The 22,301-nt window shown below is 39.5% G+C and overlaps 1 protein-coding gene across 1 annotated transcript in view; it reads left to right on the forward strand.

The window, feature by feature from the left end:
- Positions 1-22,301, forward strand: part of CD247 (CD247 molecule) — a 45,533-nt gene that overhangs the window by 18,036 nt on the left and 5,196 nt on the right. Inside the window, exons 2-3 of the mRNA XM_087722096.1 lie at positions 19,633-19,736; positions 20,922-20,978. Of these exons, the coding sequence (XP_087578222.1) occupies positions 19,633-19,736; positions 20,922-20,978 (161 nt within the window). The remainder of the gene's footprint in view (positions 1-19,632; positions 19,737-20,921; positions 20,979-22,301) is intronic.

Raw genomic sequence — 22,301 nt, forward strand, 5'->3', positions numbered from 1 at the left:
CTTTAGGATGCTTGTAGAGTGCTCTTGGGGGGTGGGGGGAGCAAAAAATGGCCATTGTTAGCTTGTTTCTGCCCTCCCCAGCCCCCTGGAGCACTTTGCAGGCCTCCCAAGCCCTCTGCACATCTATTTCTGTGAGTGGGCGGGGTTTCAGGAGGTCAAAAATGCTGTATTCAGTGTATAAGACACACCCAGATTTTCACCCTCTTTTTTTGGAGAAAAAGGTGCGTCTTATACTGTGAAAAATACAGTACTTAATTTCTCTGATTTTTTTTGAATGTTATAGAAAGCCTGATCCTCCTGTATCTTATGGCCCATTGACCCCAAATGTCAATGCTGAATCTTGACATTTCTGCTGGGACAATATCAGGTTTGTTTTGATTCAGGTACGGGTAATATACATCTTTGCAGCACTGAGCTTCCTTTTTGCCTCTGACCACATCAGCAGATACTGTAGATATTCTTTCATTTTAAATCCAGCCACATCATAACCTCTAGCACGTCTCACATTTGCCCCTGCTCTTCTCTAGTAGCTTGTTGAATGCTGCTCATTTTCCAGTATGATGTTGTCATTGTTCTGGGTGTGAATGTCCATTTGGTTTTAATTATAGAATATATTTGGGTGAGTTATAATTTATTTGTGGTATGGATCATATTTAGCATGATCCCTTATCTATAGTTGATGCTTCTGGCAGTGTATTTTTCTGACAGTGTAGCTCTTAGTGGCATTGAGATATGCAAATCCACCTTCATTACTACAAAGTAATAATCCATGCTGGGCTCCTCCAGAGTTGTAAAGCAGATTTGATAAGTATTGATATACTTTGTGGATGATTCGGAGTAAAAAGAAAATACTGTTTTAACTTTGGTACAGCCTTAGGTGCAACTTCTAGAATGGCTTCTCACATTGTGCGAAAATCTGGATACCGAGCATGATATCTAATATAGTTCATATGTGCCCATAGACATTCTTCCTGGTACTTCTCAGGTTTTATGACTTACCTGATGTTTTTTAAAAATTCTTTTTTTGTTTTTTTACATTAGCAAATTAGCAAGTTCCAATTTAAAGTGGTAGGGTGGTGACTCAGTGGCTAAGACGCTGAGCTAGTCGATCAGAAAGGTTGGCACTTCAGCAGGTTGAATCCCTAGCACCGTGTAATGGAGTGAGCTCTGGCTACTTGTCCCAGCTTCTGCCAACCTAGCAGTTTGAAAGCATGTAAAAATGCAAGTAGGAAAATAGGGACCACCTTTGGTGGGAACATAACAGTGTTCTGTGCGCCTTCAGCATTTAGTCATGCTGCCCACATAACCACTGAGACATCTTCGGACAGCACTGTCTCTTTGGCTTTGAAACAATGAGCACCATCCTCTAAAGTCAGGAACAACTAGCACATATGTGCGAGGGGAACCTTTACCTTTAACTTAAGGTGGTAAGAATCTATAACCCAATTTTTAGGATTTTTGGCCCTTTATTCATAAAAAAATGGAACCATAGATGTAGAGAGAACTTGAAGTTTAGAAGAAGTGAGGAATAGCACCTACAAGTAGTCCTCAACTTACAACCACAGTTGAGTTCAGAAATTACTAACTTCATTATTAACTGAAATAGTGAAGTGAATTTGGTCCAATTTTATGATCTTGCCAAAGTTGTTAAGTGAATTTGGCTTTCTCATTGACTGCTGGCCAATAGGTTGCAAAAGGTGGTCACATGATCCTTGGATACTGCGTTACCACCAAGATGTAGGAGACCTTGGCAATATGGTATAGTTTATTTTAATTGTAGTTTCTTGAAAAAAGTTGAACTCATGCAGTAAGGCATAAGCAAGTTTTAGTGAGAGATCAAAGGCAGAATATTTGTTTTTAAAGCTTTCTTTATTACTAATCCTAATTACTTTTTCCTTTGCTGAGAGTCTTGAATAAGATATGTAATCCAATAAATTTTGGGAATATATTTTAATAAATTAGTTAGGTTTAGGGCAGGGTCAGGTTAAAGTAAAAAATATTGATCATCTGATCATTTCAAGTTCTAAATTATATTTTGAATTGGTTCTTCTTTATAGAAATCAAGGCTTGGATTTATAACCACAATTACTGGATTCACATAATGGTTAAGCCAAACCACAACATATTATGGCTTGATGCAATTTGTAAATATATCTGATGTGTATATATATCCCTATTCCTCCTGATAAGAGCGCTCTAGTTCACCATTCTGGCGTTGATATATCCCTATTTTCAATGAGATGCATTTTCTCTTTATCAAAAAAGAAAACAAATAAGCCTTTATATACTCTTTTTTTGAAAGGATAAAAAGGAGGATAACATGAAAAGAAAAAAGGAAATAAATGTTGTCTGGGGAATCAATTAAGCTGAAAAAGAAAGGCAGACAGAATACAATGAAAAGAGGAAAAATTGTAAAGAAGGGCCCATTAATAAATATGAAGAGCAGCATGTAAGGGTCAATTTAAGGGGAATAATTACTGAAAGAATATTATCATAAGGTTTCTCTGCATTGTTTCTTTCCTGCTTGCTATAATCCTGTAGGAACAAAAGTGTGAATGGAGATAGGTATCAGGCACAGCTTTAATTATGCCATTAAGGCAGTGATGGCTAATGTTTTGTCATAGAAAGACAGAAATGAAGTGCTGCTTTCCTGGGAACTGCTGCTAAAGTTCTGAAGAGCTTCCATACTTTACTGCCTGAAGGGACAAAAGAGCTTTCAATGATTGATATCTGAAGTAACTGGAAAGTTCAGTTTCTCTAGATAAGTAGCTCAAGACAGCAATAATATTTCTGGTGCATATAAAGATACCAAATTAGAAGAATAGAATAGAATAACAGAGTTGGAAGGGACGTTGGAGGTCTTCTAGTCCAACCCTCTGCTCAGGCAGGAAACCCTATACCAGCGATGGTGAACCTTTTTTGGCTCGAATGCCATAAGGTGGGGAAGCACAGGGGGGTTGTGCACGGGCCTGTGACACTCATAATGCAATGCCGACCCCCCAGTGCGCATGTGCACATGAGAGGTGCTCCCCCCATTTTTTGCATGCTTTTTTGCCCTCCCCAGATTCCAGAGGCTTTATAGGAGCCTGGGGAGAGCGAAAACAGACTCCCTCGCCTCCCCGGAGTTTCTCCAGAGGCTTCGGGGACTTTCAAGAGACTTCCCCGAAGCCTCCAGAGGGCAAAAAACGACCCTACGAGCAAACCAGAAGTGACTTCCCAAACTTCCGGTTTGTCCATTTTTAGTCCTCCAGAGGCTTCAGGGAAGCCTCCTGAAGGTTCCTGAAGCCTCCAGAGGGCTTAAACTGACCCTACGAGCAAACTGGAAGTCCATTCCCAAACTTCCGGTTTGCCCAGAGGGCCATTTTTTTGCGCTCCAGAGGCTTCAGGAAGCTCCTATGAAGCCTCTGGAGCCTGGGGAGAGTGAAAAATAGCTTTAAAAAAGGCTGAACTCAGCTGGCCAGCACGTGCATGTGCGCTGGCCGGCTGACAGGGCAACACCTCACGTGCCCTGACAAATGGCTCCGTGTGCCACTTGTGGCATCCATGCCATAGGTTCGCCATCCCGGGCCTATACCATTTCAGATAAATGGCTGTCCAATCTCTTCTTAAAAACTTCCAGTGTCACAGCTTATGGAGGCAAACTGTTCCAATGATTAATTGTTCTGTCAGGAAAATGGTATGATTATATGTATTTGTACATACATGTGTATTAGGGAGAGGGAGAAAAATGAATTATTTGTTCAATATTTACTGGAATCTGAAGAAAGAGGCAATTTCCTCCAATTATCAATATGTCATCAAGGCTAGTAGTCCTCTAGGGTAAGTTAGGTGGTATACATTAGGCCTTAAAGTCCTAGTACCAAAATGAACATAAATGGAAGATACAAATAATAAAATGAAACTTTGGGAAAGGTAGTTTTATAGTAATAATGTAGCTAAAAGGTTCTTCACATCTCCTCTGGACTCTGTCAGCACTTCCCCAAGGGATCTTCGCCTCACAATCTGGAAATCCTAGGGTGTCGGGCCATAATGGCGAACCTATGGCATGCGTGCCAGAGGTGGCATGCAGAGCCCTCTCTGTGGGCATGCGCAATGGAGAGCTGTTCTTCCGGGTTCTTTCGTGTGCATGTGCCCTGGATAGCTGGCCTGGCGCGCATACGCACAGGCCAGCTGCTCTCTTCCAGGTTCTGGCATGTGCATGCACGCCGGCCAGCTGATCTTTGAATGCATGCGTGTGCCAAAAACCAGAAGAGAGCAACTGTCCGGTGTGCATGCATGCTGGACCAACTGTCTGGCATACATGCGTGCGATGAAACCTGGAAGAGCAGCTGCCTGCCACACAGTCTGCTCATCTTCATAGGTAAGTATAATTTCCAAGTGTCACAGCCCCTTGAGGCAGGGCTATGGCAACTGAGTGGACAGCTGTATTGATTCTGGCATTGTTGTAGAATGTATTCCCATAGAAGTTAGTAACTTGGTGATTTTGGTGTCCTTTCAATTCTTTATTTTTGATTTTCTTTGTCATGGGACTTTCCTCAGAGTTGTACTGAGTAAACATTTATCCCACCTTAACAAAGGCAGAGCAGGAAATGTTTCAGAGATATGATCTTCTCAAAAATATCAACAGTCAAATCTTTACTGTACTTTGCAGATAAAATCGGATGGATCAGTGATTTGGCAATATATAGTAATACATATCTGTTCAGTGATAAGTACAATATAACAGTTAAATGGAGTCTACTCCTAAATAAGTGGGTAGAATTTTAGTCTCACTGTCTCTGTTGTTCTGTTTTTACCATCTTGAGTTTGTTTCTGATCTTTTCCCTATTTGAAAAAAATTCTACTAAGGCTATGCCTTCTAGAAGTCTGTATCACTTTACTTTTTCAATACAGCACGCCTTAATGGTTAATTCAGCTTCTTTCCTACCGAGCAGCACTTCAATAAATTTAGGTGCAAAAATCACAGTGGGCAGAACTTAAGGTTGCACCCTGTTGAGGAAGTGGCTTTCATACTAGTAAAATCCATCAGCCAAAGGGTGGTGGGGAGACAACCTAGTGAAGATCTTGTATGAGGAAATCAGGAGAGCCTTCTCTGTGGCTGCTCCGACCCTCTGGAACGAACTCATTTATTAAAGTCATTTAGTCATTTATTAAAATTTATAGGCCGCCCTTTTCCCTGAGGGGACTCAGGGCGGCTTACAATCACAAGGGAGGGGGGTGCAGTATCAAAAAAACAAAACAAAATGTGAACAAAGAAAAGTAATAAAACACAACTTTCGTTCAGCAATCAAACACTCGGGCGGGTGAATTGGGAACCTATCCCCAGGCCTGCTGGGAGAGCCAGATCTTGAGGGCTGCGCGGAAGGTCTGGATGGTGGTGAGGGTACGGATCTCAACGGGGAGATCGTTCCACAGGGTCGGAGCTGCAACAGAAAAGGCTCTCCTCCGTGTGGTCGCCAGTCGGCATTGACTGGCAGATGGGATTCGGAGGAGGCCCAGTCTGTGCGATCTAATTGGTCGAAGGGAGGTAATCGGCAGAAGGCGGTCTCTCAAGTACCCAGATCCACTACCATGGAGTGCTTTAAAGGTGGTCATCAATACCCTGAAGCGCACCCGGAGACCGACAGGTAGCCAGTGCAGCTCGCGGAGGACAGGTGTAACGTGGGCGAACCGCGGTGCGCCCACTATCACTCGCGCGGCTGCATTCTGGACTAACTGTAGTCGCCGGATGCACTTCAAGGGCAACCCCATGTAGAGCCCATTGCAGTATTCCAGCCTAGAGATCACAAGGGCTCGAGTGACTGTTGTGAGAGCCTCCCGGTCTAGGTAGGGCCGCAACTGGCGGACCAGGCGAACCTGGGCAAATGCCCCCCCGGTCACAGCTGACAGCTGGTGGTCAAAAGTCAGCTGTGGGTCCAGGAGGACTCCTAAGTTGCGGACCCTATCTGAGGGGTATAAAATTTGACCCCCCAGCCTAAGTGTTGGTACATTAGCCAAATTATTGGGAGGGAAGCACAACAGCCACTCGGTCTTGTCCGGGTTGAGTACCAGTTTGTTAGCGCTCATAACTCCCCGTGGAGATTCGAACCCTCACCACCCTCCAGGCCTTCCGCAAAGCCCTTAAAACCTGGCTGTTCCGACAGGCCTGGGTCTAAAGAACTGTTGCCCCCGTCTCGAATGGTATGACTGTTGTGTGTTTTAAATAATGCATTGTTTTGTGTTGTTTTAATTTTTTGTTTGTATCCCCCTTCCCTGGTTTGAGTTGTGAGCCGCCCTGAGTCCCCTTCGGGGGAAAAGGGCAGCATATAAATAAAATAAACATTAAACATAAACATTCAACATTTAGGATGTCTTCAGCATAGTGCTCTCACATAAGATCAATTCAACATTGGTGTGACGTAGCTCTACTTTGTTCTACAGGTTTCATGTGTCTTCCTGCTGTGGTTGAGGGGGTGGGGTTGGTTTTTGCATCAGGAAAAGAAGTAAAGCATTGGCTTTTGCTTGCTGTTTCAACTCTAGATACTTATAAATATATATGAGATGATGGTTTTTATCAACAGAATGATCAATTCTTGTAAGTCTTGGTCTTTTGTTTTCATTGGTGAAGTTTTACACAATATATCTCCATGTCTGTAAGAAGTAATGCCACTGTGGATTAATGGAAATGTAAAAACAAGTAAATTGTACAGTAGGTGACCTCATACAGTAGACATGACTCTTCGTTGTTTTCTTGGCAACAGTAGGAAATTCTAGGATGCAGTTTCTATTTCCCAGCATTGTTTGGTATTTCCAAGAGACATCCCACCCAAGTACTAATAAGGGCCAATTTACTGATCTTCTTGACCTTCAGCTAGGTCTATCACCTCTCATAGAAACACAGTGGGTTTAATAGGCCATAGTCTGGCATAATTACCTCAGTGGGGGTACGTATACAAAGAAGACCTGAACATTCATATAGTTTACTGGTGGAATGTTGTCAGTACAATTTTTTAAAATCCAAGCAAACTCTGAGCACGGACGAGGAACACAGGTTTGCCTCCAAACAAGAACTATTGATTGAGGTTCATGAGTGGGAATGCCACTTTCACATTTCCTTTAATGGAAATAAACCTCAGTGAGATTACGGGTTAATTGTTAGTTTGGCCATCTGTATATTAGTTCCATGTCCATCTTAGTTGTTAGCTAAGGTGATCTGAAGGTGATATGTGATTGGTTTTTAGCAGTGGTGAATTTGTCCTTGAAAAGGATTTATCTCCCCCCCCTCACTATTTTTTGGTTCATCCCTTCCTCAATAAACTGTTATAAGGTCCAACAGTACTGGGGATTTTTGCCAGACTCCAATCTTCCATTTTGGGGGAAGGTTGTGGAGAAGATGGCCATGCAGCAGCTTCAAAGTACTCTAGAACCATTTCAGTTACGATTCAGACCTGAATGGATTGAAATAGCATTGATCGTGCTTGTGGTGCGAGCAGGATGGGAGTGGTACATCCATTCTCTTCTTGACTGTCAGAAGCTATAGACAGTTTTTGATACCATTGTTCATGGTATCCTGAATTGATTTCAGAGGCTGGGAGTGGATTTTATTGTATTGTGCTATTTTTCTTCCTTTGGGCATAATCCAGTCAATGTTGATTACAGGAAGAAATCCAGTTCCTGCTTTGTGAAGTTTCATAGGGACCAGCAGTTGTCCTGCTCCTGTTTAGATCTATATCAAGGCATTGTAAACATCAGTATACTAATTAAATATGTTGTGTGTCTGAAAATATTTGTATTTATTAAACATCTTTATTAAAAGAAAACAAGTGAGTAGAAGAGCTAATCTTTGATTGTTTGGAAGAGGAAGTTCAATCTGGATTTACTTCTTCACTCGCTGCTAAAAATCTTGTAGTGGAGAAAATGAAATGGAGATTGCATCCTTTCTCCTTTGTTAAGACTTATCTGGGGTCTGAGACTAAAATTAAGAAGAACACCAAACTAATGACAACAGGCATAATAACCAGCCTTACAACTGACGATAAAATTATTGAAGTAGTAGACAATGTCTATCTTTTAGAATCAACTATTAACAATAAAGAAATAAGCAGTCAAGAAAAGGGCTTCAGACCAGCAATGTAAAGCAGTAATGAAGACCTAGGAAAAGATGTTCAGATACTGTAATGCGTAGGTATAGCCCACAAAGATCAGAACAATACAAGCAATGATGTTTCCTGTAATACACTATAGTTTGCTTGCTTGTTTGCTTACTATGAACATAACTATTGTGGGTTATATATATTTTATTTAGAAAAAAAATATGCACCGCTTACATTCTTAATGGCTATGGATGGCTTAGAAGTTGTGTGAATATATCCAATTATGGCTAATTCAAAAAATCCATAGTTAAGCAAATTGTGGCTTAATACACAATACAACAGAGTCTATTAAAATGTTGCAATCCAGCTCAATCAAAACTGACTCCAATTTTGCCATTAGTTTGCTTATTGTTTTTTAATTGTTTAATTCTTACATTGCCTTTTGTTAAAGTTATTTGATTTTATTACGAACTGTTCTAGTTTATAACAACAGCTATATTTACAGTTTTGCAGATTACGTTGCAACCTTCTGGATGCATGACAATTCAGTAAGATTTAAAATAAACACATACAAATATGACAAATTCACCCTAATTGTGGTTATAATGAGGCTTCTGGTCCCTGGAATACTACTTTGTGAAACTCTAATGATAACTAGGTGCTCATACTGTGTCATCATTTGAAATTTCACCAGGTACCATATTCTTTCCTTAGAACAAGTAATCAGTGGAACGACTTCCCTTGTGGAAATTGTGGGTGCTCTAATACTTAAAAAGAAATGGGCAACCATTTATCTAAAATGATATAGGTTTCTGCCTTGAGCAGGGAGTTGGACTAGAAGACCTCCAAGGTCCCCTCCAACTCTGTCATTCTGTTATTTTATTAGGAAGAAATTAAATGTCTGTTTCACAATATTTTTGAAAATGTTTCAAGATATCTTAAGACCTTAAGAAGCTAAGGATAGAACAGAACAGAATAGGAATAACAGAGATGAAAGGGACCTTGGAGGTCTTCTAGTCCAACCCTCTTGCTTAGGCAAGAAACCATATGCCATTTCAGACAAATGGTTGTATAATCTCTTCTTTAAAGCTTCTAATGTCACAACTTCTGGAGCCAAGTTGTTCCACTGGCTAATTGTTTTGTCAGAAAATTTCTTCTTAATTCTAGGTTGCTTTTCTCCTTGATTAGTTTCCATACATTGCTTCTTGTCTTTCCCTCTGATGCTTTGGAGAATAGCTTGACTCCCTCTTCTTTGTGGCAACCCCTGAGATATCAGAACAATGCTATTATGTCACCCCAGTCCTTCTTTTCATTAAACTAGACATACCCAATTCCAGCAACTGTTCTTTATATGTTTTAACCTCCAGTCCCTTAATCATCTTTGTTGCTCTTCTCTGTACTCTTTCTAGAGTCTCAACATCTTTTTTACATTGTGGTGACCAAAACTGGATGCAGTATTCCAAGTGTGTCATTACCAAGGCATTATAAAGTGGTATTAACATTAACACTTGATCTTGATTCTATCCCTCTGTTAATCAGCTTTTTTGGCAGTTGTAACACATTGTTGGCTCATATTTAAGTCATTGTTCGCTAGGACTCTAAAATCTGTCTCACAGTTACTACCACTGAGCGAGGTACCACCTATACTGTACCTGTGCTATGGTTGCTATGGCTTATGAATCGATTCAACATTCCCTTTCCTTAACTGATCAGACTTTTCCTAGTGAGTGGCTTGTATTTCACATGGAATGGATTACAGCTTCCACCACTTAGAGTCAGGGGCTACATTGGGATTATTAGTCAATGTATTTGAAAAATACATTGGAAGACAAAACTGGAAGACAATGGGAAGAAATTTTTACTGCAGCTCTTCAGTTGAATATGTGAAACAGGAAAGATAACAAATGATTGGCTAAAGTAAAGTTTTGTGACACCCCCAATGCAAAGAAGGATACTGAATACAGAACAATAAGCTTAATAAATCATGCCCTGAAAATATTCCTGAGAATAATTCACACAAGAATATACAAAAAAATTGAGGAACGTTTAAGTAACACACAATTTGATTTCAAAAACAATCTTGGTACACATGATGCCCTATTCAGCATTCAAGTTCTTGCCCAGTTGTAGAAATGTCAATCACAGTGTTTACATGTGATTCATTCATTTTGAAACAGCAGTTGAAAAATGAAACACAACAAATTATTAGAAATCCTGAAACAAGTGGGACTAGATGACAAAGATATACGAATCATAAAGAATTTATATTAGCATCAGGTAGCAAATGTGAGACTAGGCCGAAAATACTCAGATGATGCTGAAATATGAAGAGGGGTGAAATGGGGCTGTATTTTTCTGTAGAATCGAGGGAAGGGTTACACAAGAGTATAGTCAAAGCCTGATTGGTCCATAGACTGAGAGAATTTTCTTTAATATTCCACCATTGCCCATTGGCTCCCAGTTTCGTCTCAGTCTTTTGGTTCAAGCACTGCTTTGGCTCCTAGGTAGGAAATATTTCATAATTCCTTTAAAAATTTAAGAAATTAATTTGAATAATTGACTATACCCATGTGTAACCACTCCCTCTATTCTACAGATGAGTCAGGTTCAGGTAAGGATAAGGTGACCAGATGTCCCGCTTTTGGTGGGACAGTCACAATTTTTAATACTTTGTCCCGTGTCCCGTGGCGTATTCAAAAAGTCCCAATTTTCCAAAAGAAAGAAAATCAATTTTAAAAAGGACGCCGTTAAAAACAAAGTTTTTATTTCTCTGAAGTGTTGTTCTCAACGTGACCCGTCAAAACCGCGGTCCACTAAAGCGTGCCCGATTAAAGCGCGTACCTGACGTCATCAGCAGCACGACAAATAAAATTAAAAATAAATTAAATTAAAATTAAAATAAAATTAAAGCAAGCCGATTCACATAAAGGTAAGGGTTAGGTTTAGGGTTAGGTTAAGGGTTAGGGTTAGGTTTAGGGTTACGTTAAGCGTTAGGGTTAGGTTTAGGGTTAGGTTAAGGGTTAGCGTTAGGTTTAGCGTTAGGTTAAGGGTTAGGTTTAGGGTTAGGTTAAGGGTTAGGCTTAGGGTTAGGTTTAGGGGAGTTAGGTTTAGATTTACGCGTTAATTTTAAGTTTACCGCTCACAGCGTGCTGTTTTCGTCGCGCTGTGATGATGTCACGTATGCGCTTTCGTCGAGCGCGCTTTATTCTACCGCGGGTTTGTGGTGGAACCGTTCTCGATGTGGCCTTTAGATGGCAATGGTTTCCCTCCCTCCCCTCCTGTGCGTGCGCGTGCCGACGCATGCCGTTTTTCTGCAGGGAGAGCGATGGTAAGGAGGAGGGTCGGTCCCGGGCCAAGCGGCTCAGTCGTCGGAAGTTTTTTTTTTTACCTGCTTCTTTCAGGTGCCGCTCTCCCTGAAGCCATGCCGTGCAAGCCGCTGTCAACCTGGTCTGGGTGAGCCAAGAGGAGGCAGGCGGGGATCTGGTTGGGAGAGGCTGGCGATGGGGGTGGCTTTTGAAAGGGTTGGGAGGCGTGGGGGAAGGCAATTGGGGGAAGGCTGCTTTGCAACCGCCAGCAAAGTCCCATCCCCCCCCGCTCTTGCCTTTCCTTCTGCTTGCTCCATCCCAGCAGAGGCTGAGCCAGCCTCTTATTTGGACCTCCTGCATCCCCCCCCCAAACGGAGCACCCCATTTCAAGCAACGAGGGGCACCAAGCAGGGCAGGGTTGCAAACACCCCCCTCCCCCCAAGGCTGTAGGTGAAAGCTGCTCTTCAGCATCCCATCCCTGCCCTGCCTTTCAGGAACCATCTCTGTGGAGGTCCTTTTTGGCTTTAACACGAAACCTTGACTCTGCCCCTGAATCAGGAAAGCTGGAGAAGCGGGCGCAGATCGCTGGCTTTTTAAATCAACTTTTTGGAAGGAGGATGGGAGGATGGATGGGGCGAGTACTAAAGGCATCCCGGCTGAAATCACTTTTAAAAAAAGCCATTTAAAAAAAATCCCACTTTTAAGGCGGTGAGCAGATCTAATACTCCTTCCAACTCCCCATAACAGAGAAAGGGAGGGGGGGAAGAAAGTTAGGGAAGGAAGGAAAGAAGGAAGGAAAGGAAAGAAAGAGGGAAGGAAAGAAGGAAGGAAGGAAAAGAAGGAAGGAAAGGAGGAAGGAAGGAAAGAAGGGGAAAAAAAAGTGACTGGCCTCATTTCATCCAAGCAGGTTTTCATGCCTAAAATGGGACTAGAATCTCCTGATTTCTTGTCTGGTGCCTGAACCACTACTAGGCAAACTGGCTCTCTTATCCATATTTGATCTACTGTGACCAAATATCTTCCAAATCGTGCCAGGAAAGCAGCTCAGCACAGCTGCATTGAGCAACAGGAATTATTTTTACGGCTGTGTAGTTTCTCCTTTTGCAAAACTAGCAGATTAAACAGCAAACTCGCCACAAGATTACAAGTAACTTCTAAAACTTCTCCTCAAATAGCAGTTATCTGAAACTACCCAGTGAGCAGAGTTGGGTGTTGATATTATTGTATTTCTGTATAAAGCCATGAATTTGTTATAGAAGGTCATAGACAAATAGCTGTCCTTTGGGGTCATTACAGGTGTCTGGAATAGAAGAAAATGGGTGTTTTCTGATACGGAAGGATTTTGTATAAAATAGAGTGCAACATTGGCTAATAAACAATAGCTCCAAACTTAGTTTTAAATTCGTACATTTAAATTCATTGCTATTTTCACATACTATGTGAACGAGACAGTTTTTATATTCCAAAACTTCAGGATACAGTGTTAAGCTTATTGCATTGGGAGATTTTGTACATTTGCTTAAAACATTTAAGAAAAAAATGGTTGGATATTTTGTTGTTTAGAATGCAAGGCAAGAACACTTCAATTTTAAGAGACTGGGATTATTTCCATATACTGTACAGCTAGACCTCGATTTACAACCACAATTGACCCTAAAATTTCTATTGCGAAGCAAGACGGTTCCTCATTTCATGACCTTTCTCTCCACAGTTGTTAAGTGAGTCACTGCAATTGTTAAGTGAACCACGCAGTCATTAAGCAAGTTTGGCTTTTCCCGGTCACTTTGCTTGTTGGAAACCAGCTGGGAAAGTGACAAATGGTGATCGCATAATCCTGGATACTGCAACTATCATGAACACATGCCAGGTGCCAAGCAAATTTTGACCATGTGGTCATGAGGATGGTGCAGTGGTCATAAAGGAGAAAAACAGTTACAAATCAGAAGAGCAACAAAGATGATTAGGGGACTGGAGACCAAAACATATGAGGAACTGTTTCTGGAAGTAGGTATGTCTAGTTTAATGAAAAGAAGGACTAGGAGAGACATGATAGCAGTGTTTCAATATCTCAGGGGTTGCCACAAAGAAGAGGGAGTCAAACTATTCTTCAAGGTACGTGAGGGTAGAACAAAAAGCAATGGGTGGAAACTAATCAAGGAGAGAAGTTGTGAATGTTCCAACACTGGAAGTTTTAAAAAAAGATGTTGGATAACCATTTGTCTGAAATGGTGTAGGGTTTCCTTCCTAAGCAGCGGGTTGGACTAGAAGATCTCCAAGGTTCCTTCCCACTCTGTTATTCTATTCTAACATATACTGTTTTAAAGAAGCACAGAGGGAACAATCCTCCAGGCTTTAGTGACCATCACTAAGTGTTGTAGCTTATGATTCTTGATGAATGTATTCTATTTTATTTTTCTTTATGTACACTGAGAGCATATTCACCAAAGACAAATTCCTTGTGTGTTTAGCAGTTTAGCTTCTCTCTCTTGAAAATGTAAGCTAGCATAAGGCATTATAATGCAAGCTAGCCTTAGCTTTCAAACAGTTCATTTAGTGACCAAAGTTGCAATGGCATTAAAAAAAGTGACTGATCACCATTTTTCACACTTAGCGACCATTTTCACACTTAGCAACTGTTGCAGCATCCTCATGGTCACGTGATCAAAATTTTGATGTTTGGCAACAGTTACAATTTATATTTGTAAATTGTAGTTATGTTGAAATAAAAAAAATATTACAATACTATTTTTGCATTGTATGAAAATTTTTGTTGCTCCGTATAAATTTTTTAATCAAACCTCCCCCCCCCCGGTCAAAGGTGTCCCTCTTTACCAATCTGAAAATCTGGTCACCTTAGGTAAGGACCAACGTTCTTTCTGTCTCCGCTGTTGCTTAATATCTACTCTGAATTAATTTTCAATGAAGCACTAGAAAACATCGATGCTGGTCTCAAAGTAAACTGTGTTCAGATCAACAATTATGCTGATGACACAGTTCTGCTTGCCAGTACGAATGAAGATCTTCAGTTTCTCATCAACAGAGTCACAGAAATACCTGAAAAATACAACTTGAAGCTTAACACCTCAAAAACAAAGATCATGGCAAACAATCCATTAATTTACCACCGATACCTTTGGAAGGAATACCACTAGAAAAAGTTGAAAGGATCATGTAGCTTGGTTCTAATTTACATGAAAGCTGGGACATGATTACTGAAGTAAAAACAAGGATAGAGAAAGCTCGAACAGTATTCTTCAAAATGAAAAGGTCTTCTGCAGTCACGACATTAGCCTGATTGAAAATCAGGCTTGTCAGATGCTATATCTTTTCTATCCTGCTCTACGAAGTGAAGAGTTGGTCTTTGACAGAAAGCCACTTGAAGAGACTAGAAGCATTTGAAATGTAGATTTATAGGTGGCTGTTACATATAAGCTGGGTTGACAAAATCAGAAATGAGGCGGTGATAAACCACTTGGGAAAGCCAAGGGAAACAATCAAAACTATAAAAAAGTGAAACTTAGAATATTTTGGACATGTGATACGACACCCATAAAAATACAGCATACTTCACTTGTATGTGTGAGGAAAGACTGAAGGCAAATGAAGTCCAGGCAGAAAAAGAACATTATGGCTTCACAATCTAGTTTGGACAAAACTCAATAGCACTTTTTCATGCAGCTATTGATAAAAATAGGATTGCCCACATAATTTTCCAACGTCTGATGATGGATATGGCACAAGAATAGATTTCAAAAATACTGGCTAGGGAAATAGGTCACCTTTTCACAGCAAAAACCTAAGTGGGGTATCAAACTCTGCATTTGTTATGTTGTTGTCTGGAAAAAAGCTGGTGCTCAAATGCAGACAGCAATTCCACACAAAGTTTTCCATTAAACTGATGATATTCCCAGTTTGTAATGTGAGAAGCTGGGGGGTGGGGGGTACAAAGCCAGAATTTCTGTATAAGTGAGTGTTAAGGGCAGCAACCATCTCATTTTCTTCTCGTGCTTGAATACAGTCAATAATCTGCATTTTCATCAATGTACAACTTCCAGAAGATTCTAGCAATTTAGCTGAGACAGAAGGGAGCGGAAGGTTTGCTGAACTTATCTATGGATCTTCTTTGAACTATTCTCACTCCTCAAATGTGAAATAAGTTCTTCTATGTTTCTGCCTTTTAAATAAAGGTAAATCAAAAACCAGTTTCAAGAGTTTGAGATATGAGCCAAATTATTTGTTCATTATGTCTTTAGCATTAATTTGGGTCACCCTTCCCAAACCGTGCCCTCCAAAAGTGGATTTCAGTTCTTAGCAATAGTCATGGCTGTTGAAGAATTCTAGGAACTGAATTCCAGGCATGGGTTTGAATGAGTACTTTGTTGTTCTCTTTGTGGAGGGGAGAGGAGTAGTCTTTGCTAACTTGAGCATATGTGGAGTTTCTCAGTAATGTGTGACCATGTTAAGTCTGGAAGTGACATGCATTTGCAGAGAATCTAATTACCCTATTTCTCAGAGTATAAGATGCACCTTTTGTCCTCGAAAAAGAGGCTGAAAATCTGGGTGCGTCTTATACACTGAACACAGCATTTTTTGCCTCCTGAAACCCCACCCCCTTCACCAAAATGGCTGTGCATAGCTTTTAGGAGCCTTGCAGAGTGCTCCTGGGAGCTGGGGAGGGCAGAAATGAGCTAAAAATGGGCCAACTTTTTGCTCAATTTTGCCCGCCCAACCCCCAGGAGCACTCTATAAGCCTCCTAAAGGCTACGCATGCCTTTTTTTTTTTTGACAAAAAACGGACCTGTTTTTGTGAAAAATGGGATGGTTTTTTGCTCATTTTTGGGGGGCCCAACCCCCAGGAGCACTCTACAAGTCTCCTAAAGGCTATTCATGTCCTTTTTTGGAAAAAAAAACGGGCCCATTTTTGCAAAAAAATTGCCATTTTTGGGAAGTGCAAAAACATTTTTTAAAATATTTGCCTCTTCAAAACCTTGGTGTGTCTTATACGCCAAAAATACAGTAAGAAAGGCTGCTCAACAAGCATTTAATTGGTTGCTACTGCACACCTTTGCAAACCTAGGTGACAGGTGTGTGGATAATCCTTCTTCCAGCTTTGCATGCTTGCTGGCTACTCAATCTTTGCTATGAAGATTTCAGTATATTGTAAGAGTATTTCTCTACTAGGAAGAGAGTGAACTTACCTTTCTTCACCATCTGTTTTCCTTTTTCCTGGAATTCAGATTGCATTAATATCATTACTGTTTCAAAACTTGCCCCCTTTCTCAGCCCAAGAACTACACACAATCTTGATACAGAAACTTCGCAAAGGAAACCTTGCAGGAAGGAGCCCCAGCTGTCAGTCTTGAAAAGATAGGTTTGAAAACATTTCTGAGTAACCACACTGCATACCACAATCAATTAAGGGAACTCTGTGCTGATGTCAAACTGAGCTCCATTTTAACTCTAGCATATAAAGTTTCCTTCAAGGTGATGTTTTATTCAATGTAATGACCCTCGTTAAAACAAAAGCGGTGTGGGCTTCATCCCAATGGAACAGTGAGTACTTTAATGCCAGATTCGTATTTAGCTAAGAGAATGGAAAGTGTCTATTGTTTAAATACAGATTTGAAGATAAATTTCCATTCAGATGTATGTTCTGAAAGTGAGTCTGTGGCATCCTTTTAAGCAAAATAATGCAGCATTGATTTTGTAGCATCCTATAGCACCATTGAACCATCATTGTACCAAAAATAATAGCAGTGAGGAGAGGCTTTATATTACATCAACACAGCAGTATGATAATAGGTGGTACTATGAGGCAGTTGTGAGAATTGTGCCTAAATGAATCTGCCAATTCAGAAAACCACAAGGCAGGTGGCTGGCTCAGTAGAAATGGAACAGAGGAAATGGCTTTATCCTGATAAAAGCTTTTTATCATCTACTTTAGCATTCTCTACAACAGGGATGTGTAATTTGCGCACTTATGAGACTGCATAAGACATTGCTCTCATTCCTAAACCTTGGATACAGCCTCTAAACCTCCTTTGAAACTTTCCATTTAATTATATTTTAACACGACAAAATGGAAAAACTATTAAACTTATATATAAATGATGGCATCAATTGCATGGTTTTAAATTTAAATTTTCATTCAAAAGATAAAATTGACTTTGTGCTTATCTTTGTGCACCTATCTTATTTTAGGAATAAGAACATGTCATATTACTGATAGAACCAATTGTGGCTCTTAGGTTGAAAAACACGGTAAAAAGTATACCATGATCTACACAGATTCCGGTGGACAATATATTTCAAAGCATTTTCCCAGTGACCAATAGTAATAGTGGGGGAAAAATCAAATGAGAAAAATGTTGGCTGATTAATATAATTGAAAGTATAATTTAGTGCTTTTATTGCTTATTTAATTGTGTAATGCCGAAGTAGATAACTAAAAATAAGGCTACACTTTCCAAAGAATATCAAGGGGATGGTTGGACATTGGAGAATTGAGTCCTATTTTTCTAAAAGACATGAATGAAAGATGGATTCTTATAACACTATAAGCAACTTGGAGTTTGTGACTGAGCATGCACAGTGATATTCCACCATTGTGCTTTGCAAATCATGGCTATATAGCTTAATATTTCATGTGGACAGAATCAACTGGAATTTATCTATTTAATCATGCTTGCATGATCTTGCGAAGATAACCACTGATTCAGTGGTGGGTTCCTAACAGGTTTACTACTGGTTTGCTGAGAGAGGGCATTTTGCGCACATCCGCAGAAAAACATGCCAGTGATGGGAGAAGAGACTGGAGAACCAATTAAGGGGTGTGGCAGGCCTGGGTCGCTGCTGGTTCCAGCGACCCAGGCTGCCAAACCCTATTGGTTCGGCTGAACCAGTCCGAACCAGTAGGAACCCACCACTGCACTGACTATGTTAAGAATATCCAACATAGCTATTTTCTTTTGTGTGTTGAATAACTGTTGCTGTGGTACCAATAGATGAGAAAGTTGGTCTTTGGCATGCTTATTCTTCAATAAAGTTGATGTAAACATTTCTAAAAAATAATTACATTGGATCTGTTGAAGGCTTTGGAAGAATAATTTCATATGTTCTAACAAATAAGTATTTGTTGATAATACTTCAGCTGCTTTTAAGTATATGCATATTTATTTGGCATATTTAACCCATCTTTTTTTCCAGAAACCTCAAGATGGCATATGTGATCTCCTCTATTTTTATCTCTATAATTACAGTCTTGTGAAGTAAGTTTGGCTGAGAATCTTGATTCAAGTCAACCAGTGACCTTTGTTAACAAGTAGAGGCATAAACCTGAGTCTTTTCAGTCCAAGTCAAATATTATAGTCATGCCATAAGATGAAGAGGAATACTGCAGCATAATGAAATATATTTAGATATTGGATGTTTATTTTAGAGATCTCTCAGCAACAAAATGGACAGTTTATGGATCTATTAATAATAAATAAATATGGAAATACTTCTAGACCAGGGAGCAAAACATAATCCTGAGTGAGCTTCTCTGAAAGCTGCTGGAGAACTGAAAATTTTAATGTCACAAAAAGAGGAAATGATTACATAGAGGATTAATATTTAATTAAAGTGTATTTATATGTAATAAACTTGAGTTTTTCTTTGTTAATGTACTGACTTTTAAGAGTTCAGCCTTTAATATTTCACTTAAAGACAAGTATAGCCCTTGGCTAAAATAACATTGCCTATTTCTGCTTTAAATAGTATTATTGAGTCATTAATAGGTGGCATCAATTGTGTTTGGAATAAAGAACATGGGCCAAATCCATGTCGGTGCCATTGGTTATAACCCATTGAAATCAGTAGGACAAATTAGTTGCAATGATCTATGGCCCATTAATTTTACTGGGATTTTAGTGTGATGTTTTTTCTGGGGAGCCTGGATATTCTAGAATCATTGAACCATTGTTATGTAAAATAATATCAATGAGGGACTTTATATCACTTCAACAACAAATTATTATTTTTATACGTAATAGCCAAGTCTGCAAAACATGCCTGGCAATATGTAACTTTCTGATTCCCCCGAGTTGACAAAAATGGAACTTGCTTAAAAATCATCAAGCATTAGGCATCCTGATTGAGAAAGTAGGAATTGTAATCTTGAGCTCATTAGTTTATGGAAGGCTAAGCTCCTGGTTTGTTTTAAATTGTTTCTCTGTAGAACTGACTTATTGGTATTTTTTGTTTAAAAATAACAGATGCTGATGTACTGGGATTAACAGATCCAAGGCTGTGCTACATTCTGGATGGGGTCCTTTTAGCATATGCTATCATCATCACAGCCCTTTTCATGAAAGAAAAGGTAAGATTTTTTTCAGAGAGATTTATTTATTTATTTATTTTTACATACACACAGCCAGACGAGAAGAACCTGAAGTAAAAAAGATCCCTGTGACCATAATTCTTTTGATTGTATGTTTGAACATTGATGTAAACTTTAAAAGTGGAAATTGAGATTCCTCTGTGAAATCAACTTTCACCGCAACAGTTCTGCAATACTGCAATGTCCTCATACAACTAGTATAGAACAATTATCCTTCTGTATCTTAGCCCAGAGTTCAATACCCAGTCATTCATTATTAGTTTTTGCTCTCAGATTTTGCAGATTTACTTTTTTCAATCTTGTGCTTCCCAGCTATATTGCATTGCATCCTGGTCACCGTGACTTGCAGTATTATGGAACTGAAGTTCCACATCAGTGAAGAGACATATTCAGTTGGAAAGACTACTAGGCAGATATCGTTTGTAAACAGTTTGGAAAATATGGAAAATTGTTAAGTGTGTGTGTGTGTGTGTGCGCATATGTGTGTTCCAGCATAACTTTGGAATGCCTCGAGCAATTTCAACCAAACTTGGTACACAGATGACTTACTCTCTGTAAAAAAATACTGTGGGGGGGGGTAAGACACCCCTAACACCCTTTGATGTGTGTGTGTGTGTGTTCTGTTAAGATATACCCTGTTGTGCCTTAAAATGGCATCTACTCTACTGCCGTAAAATGGATTCTACTGTACAGTGCAGTGGAGTTGCCATGGTAACAGCTTCACAGTACTCCACAAGGGGGCTCCCTCTGTAGTAGTAAGGGGGACATTGGTCCGGACATTTTCCCTCTATAAATAAATACCAGGGCAACGTTGGGTTATCAGCTAGTGAATAACTAAAAATAAGAGTTTGAACAACTATTTTGTTGTTTTTGTTTTGTTGATATTGCTACTTTTAACCATGAGCTTGTGTTTTATGGAGAGAACCAGAGTTAAGAAATCATGAAATAAAGTATAGCAGCCTACCATAACTTGGTGTCCTACCCACAGGGAATTCTGGGAAATGCAGTTCTAGTACATTTGGAGGGAGCTAATATATAGTGTTAGCTGAAGGCCCAATAATACACTGTCACTATTTCATAAATCACTAATGGCCTTTGGAATAGAAATGGGCAGTTTTGTGAGTAAAAGCTCATATATGACATGTTTGTGTATATTTTTTCCAGCTATGCAATCGCTCTACTGAATCCAAACCTTCTCAAAATGCAAATGACATATATAATGTAAGTAGTGAATTTTTTATGTCTCTTATATAATCTGACATCTGCAAATGAATTAAAGTGATGAGAAAATATACAAGAGAAAATAAAAAATTGAAATATCAGTCTGCCTGTAGAATCCAATCTGACATAGTCAGGGTGTCAAGTCAAAATGATTCCTTTTAGTATAGTATAGGGATTCCCTACTTCCTTCTTCTTCCAAAATTACTAAATGCCAAACTAAAAGGGGTGAGGACCTTCTTGTGTGCAACTATAGGAGAACTTCCAGGCCATAGTTATGTAGCTCATTTGTAATTAAGGTAATAGTTGTGGTTTACTTGATATACTATTCAGTAGGCTTTCTGAAGGACACAAGTTCTATCTAGATCAGGATGTATCATAACTTTTCCCCCTTTTGTTAAACCAGGGGGAGAGCCTGGCCAGCGTGTGATGCATCTGGGCCACAAGTTTGACACACCTGCTCTAGATGGATAGATAGATAGATAAAGAAAAAGAGAGAACTCTGCCAATGTTTTAGATTTCACTCACATCAATTGGGATTCATAGAATAGCCAATGGTAAGGAACATTTACAAACCAAAACATTTGGCAAGAAACACTTCCAATTAAGAGACACTTGCAATTATTGCTATATTTTCACTATATTCCTGAAAATCCCTGATGGGATTTTGAAATATTTAGTTATCAATTAGAAGAACTATCTAAGTCCTGTTGGAGAAAAAAAAATCAACTCTGGCACCCATATAAGGATGCTGCTATGAAAACTCTGTATGTGGTGGTTTTGGTTTCCTTTTTAGTATCACACGGTTGCTTAAGATTCACAGAATATATTATAAGAAGTTTAAGGCAAAACTAAATAGTACTTTGTATGCTTACATTTTTTCCTCCTACCTGTCCTCAAAGGACACTGGGATAACTTTACGGCTGAATAATGAACATTGACTAGTTAAGGTGAGAATAGAAAAGCTTAATGGGTGAGCAGGGTTAGCGATGAAATCAGTTCATGAGAAGTTATATACAGGTAGTCCTCGACTTACAACAGTTCTTTTAGTGACCATTCAAAGTTACAATGGTATAGAAAATAGTGACATGACTTTTTTTTCACATATATGACCGATGCAGTATCCCCATTGTCCCGTGATCAAAATTCAGATGATTGACAATTGGTTCATATTTATGATGACTGCAATATCCTGAGGTCATGTGATCACCTTTTGGGACCTTCTGACAAGCAAAATTGCTTAACAACTGTGTTACTAACTTAACAAACAACTGTGTTACTAACTTAAAAAATGCAATGATTCGCTTAACAACTGTGGCAAGCAAA

This window comes from Thamnophis sirtalis, unplaced genomic scaffold (genome assembly GCF_051295495.1).
Source record: "Thamnophis sirtalis isolate CommonGarterSnake01/CBP01778 unplaced genomic scaffold, rThaSir2_p1.2 scaffold_8, whole genome shotgun sequence".
NCBI classification, from domain to species: Eukaryota; Metazoa; Chordata; class Lepidosauria; order Squamata; family Natricidae; genus Thamnophis; species Thamnophis sirtalis.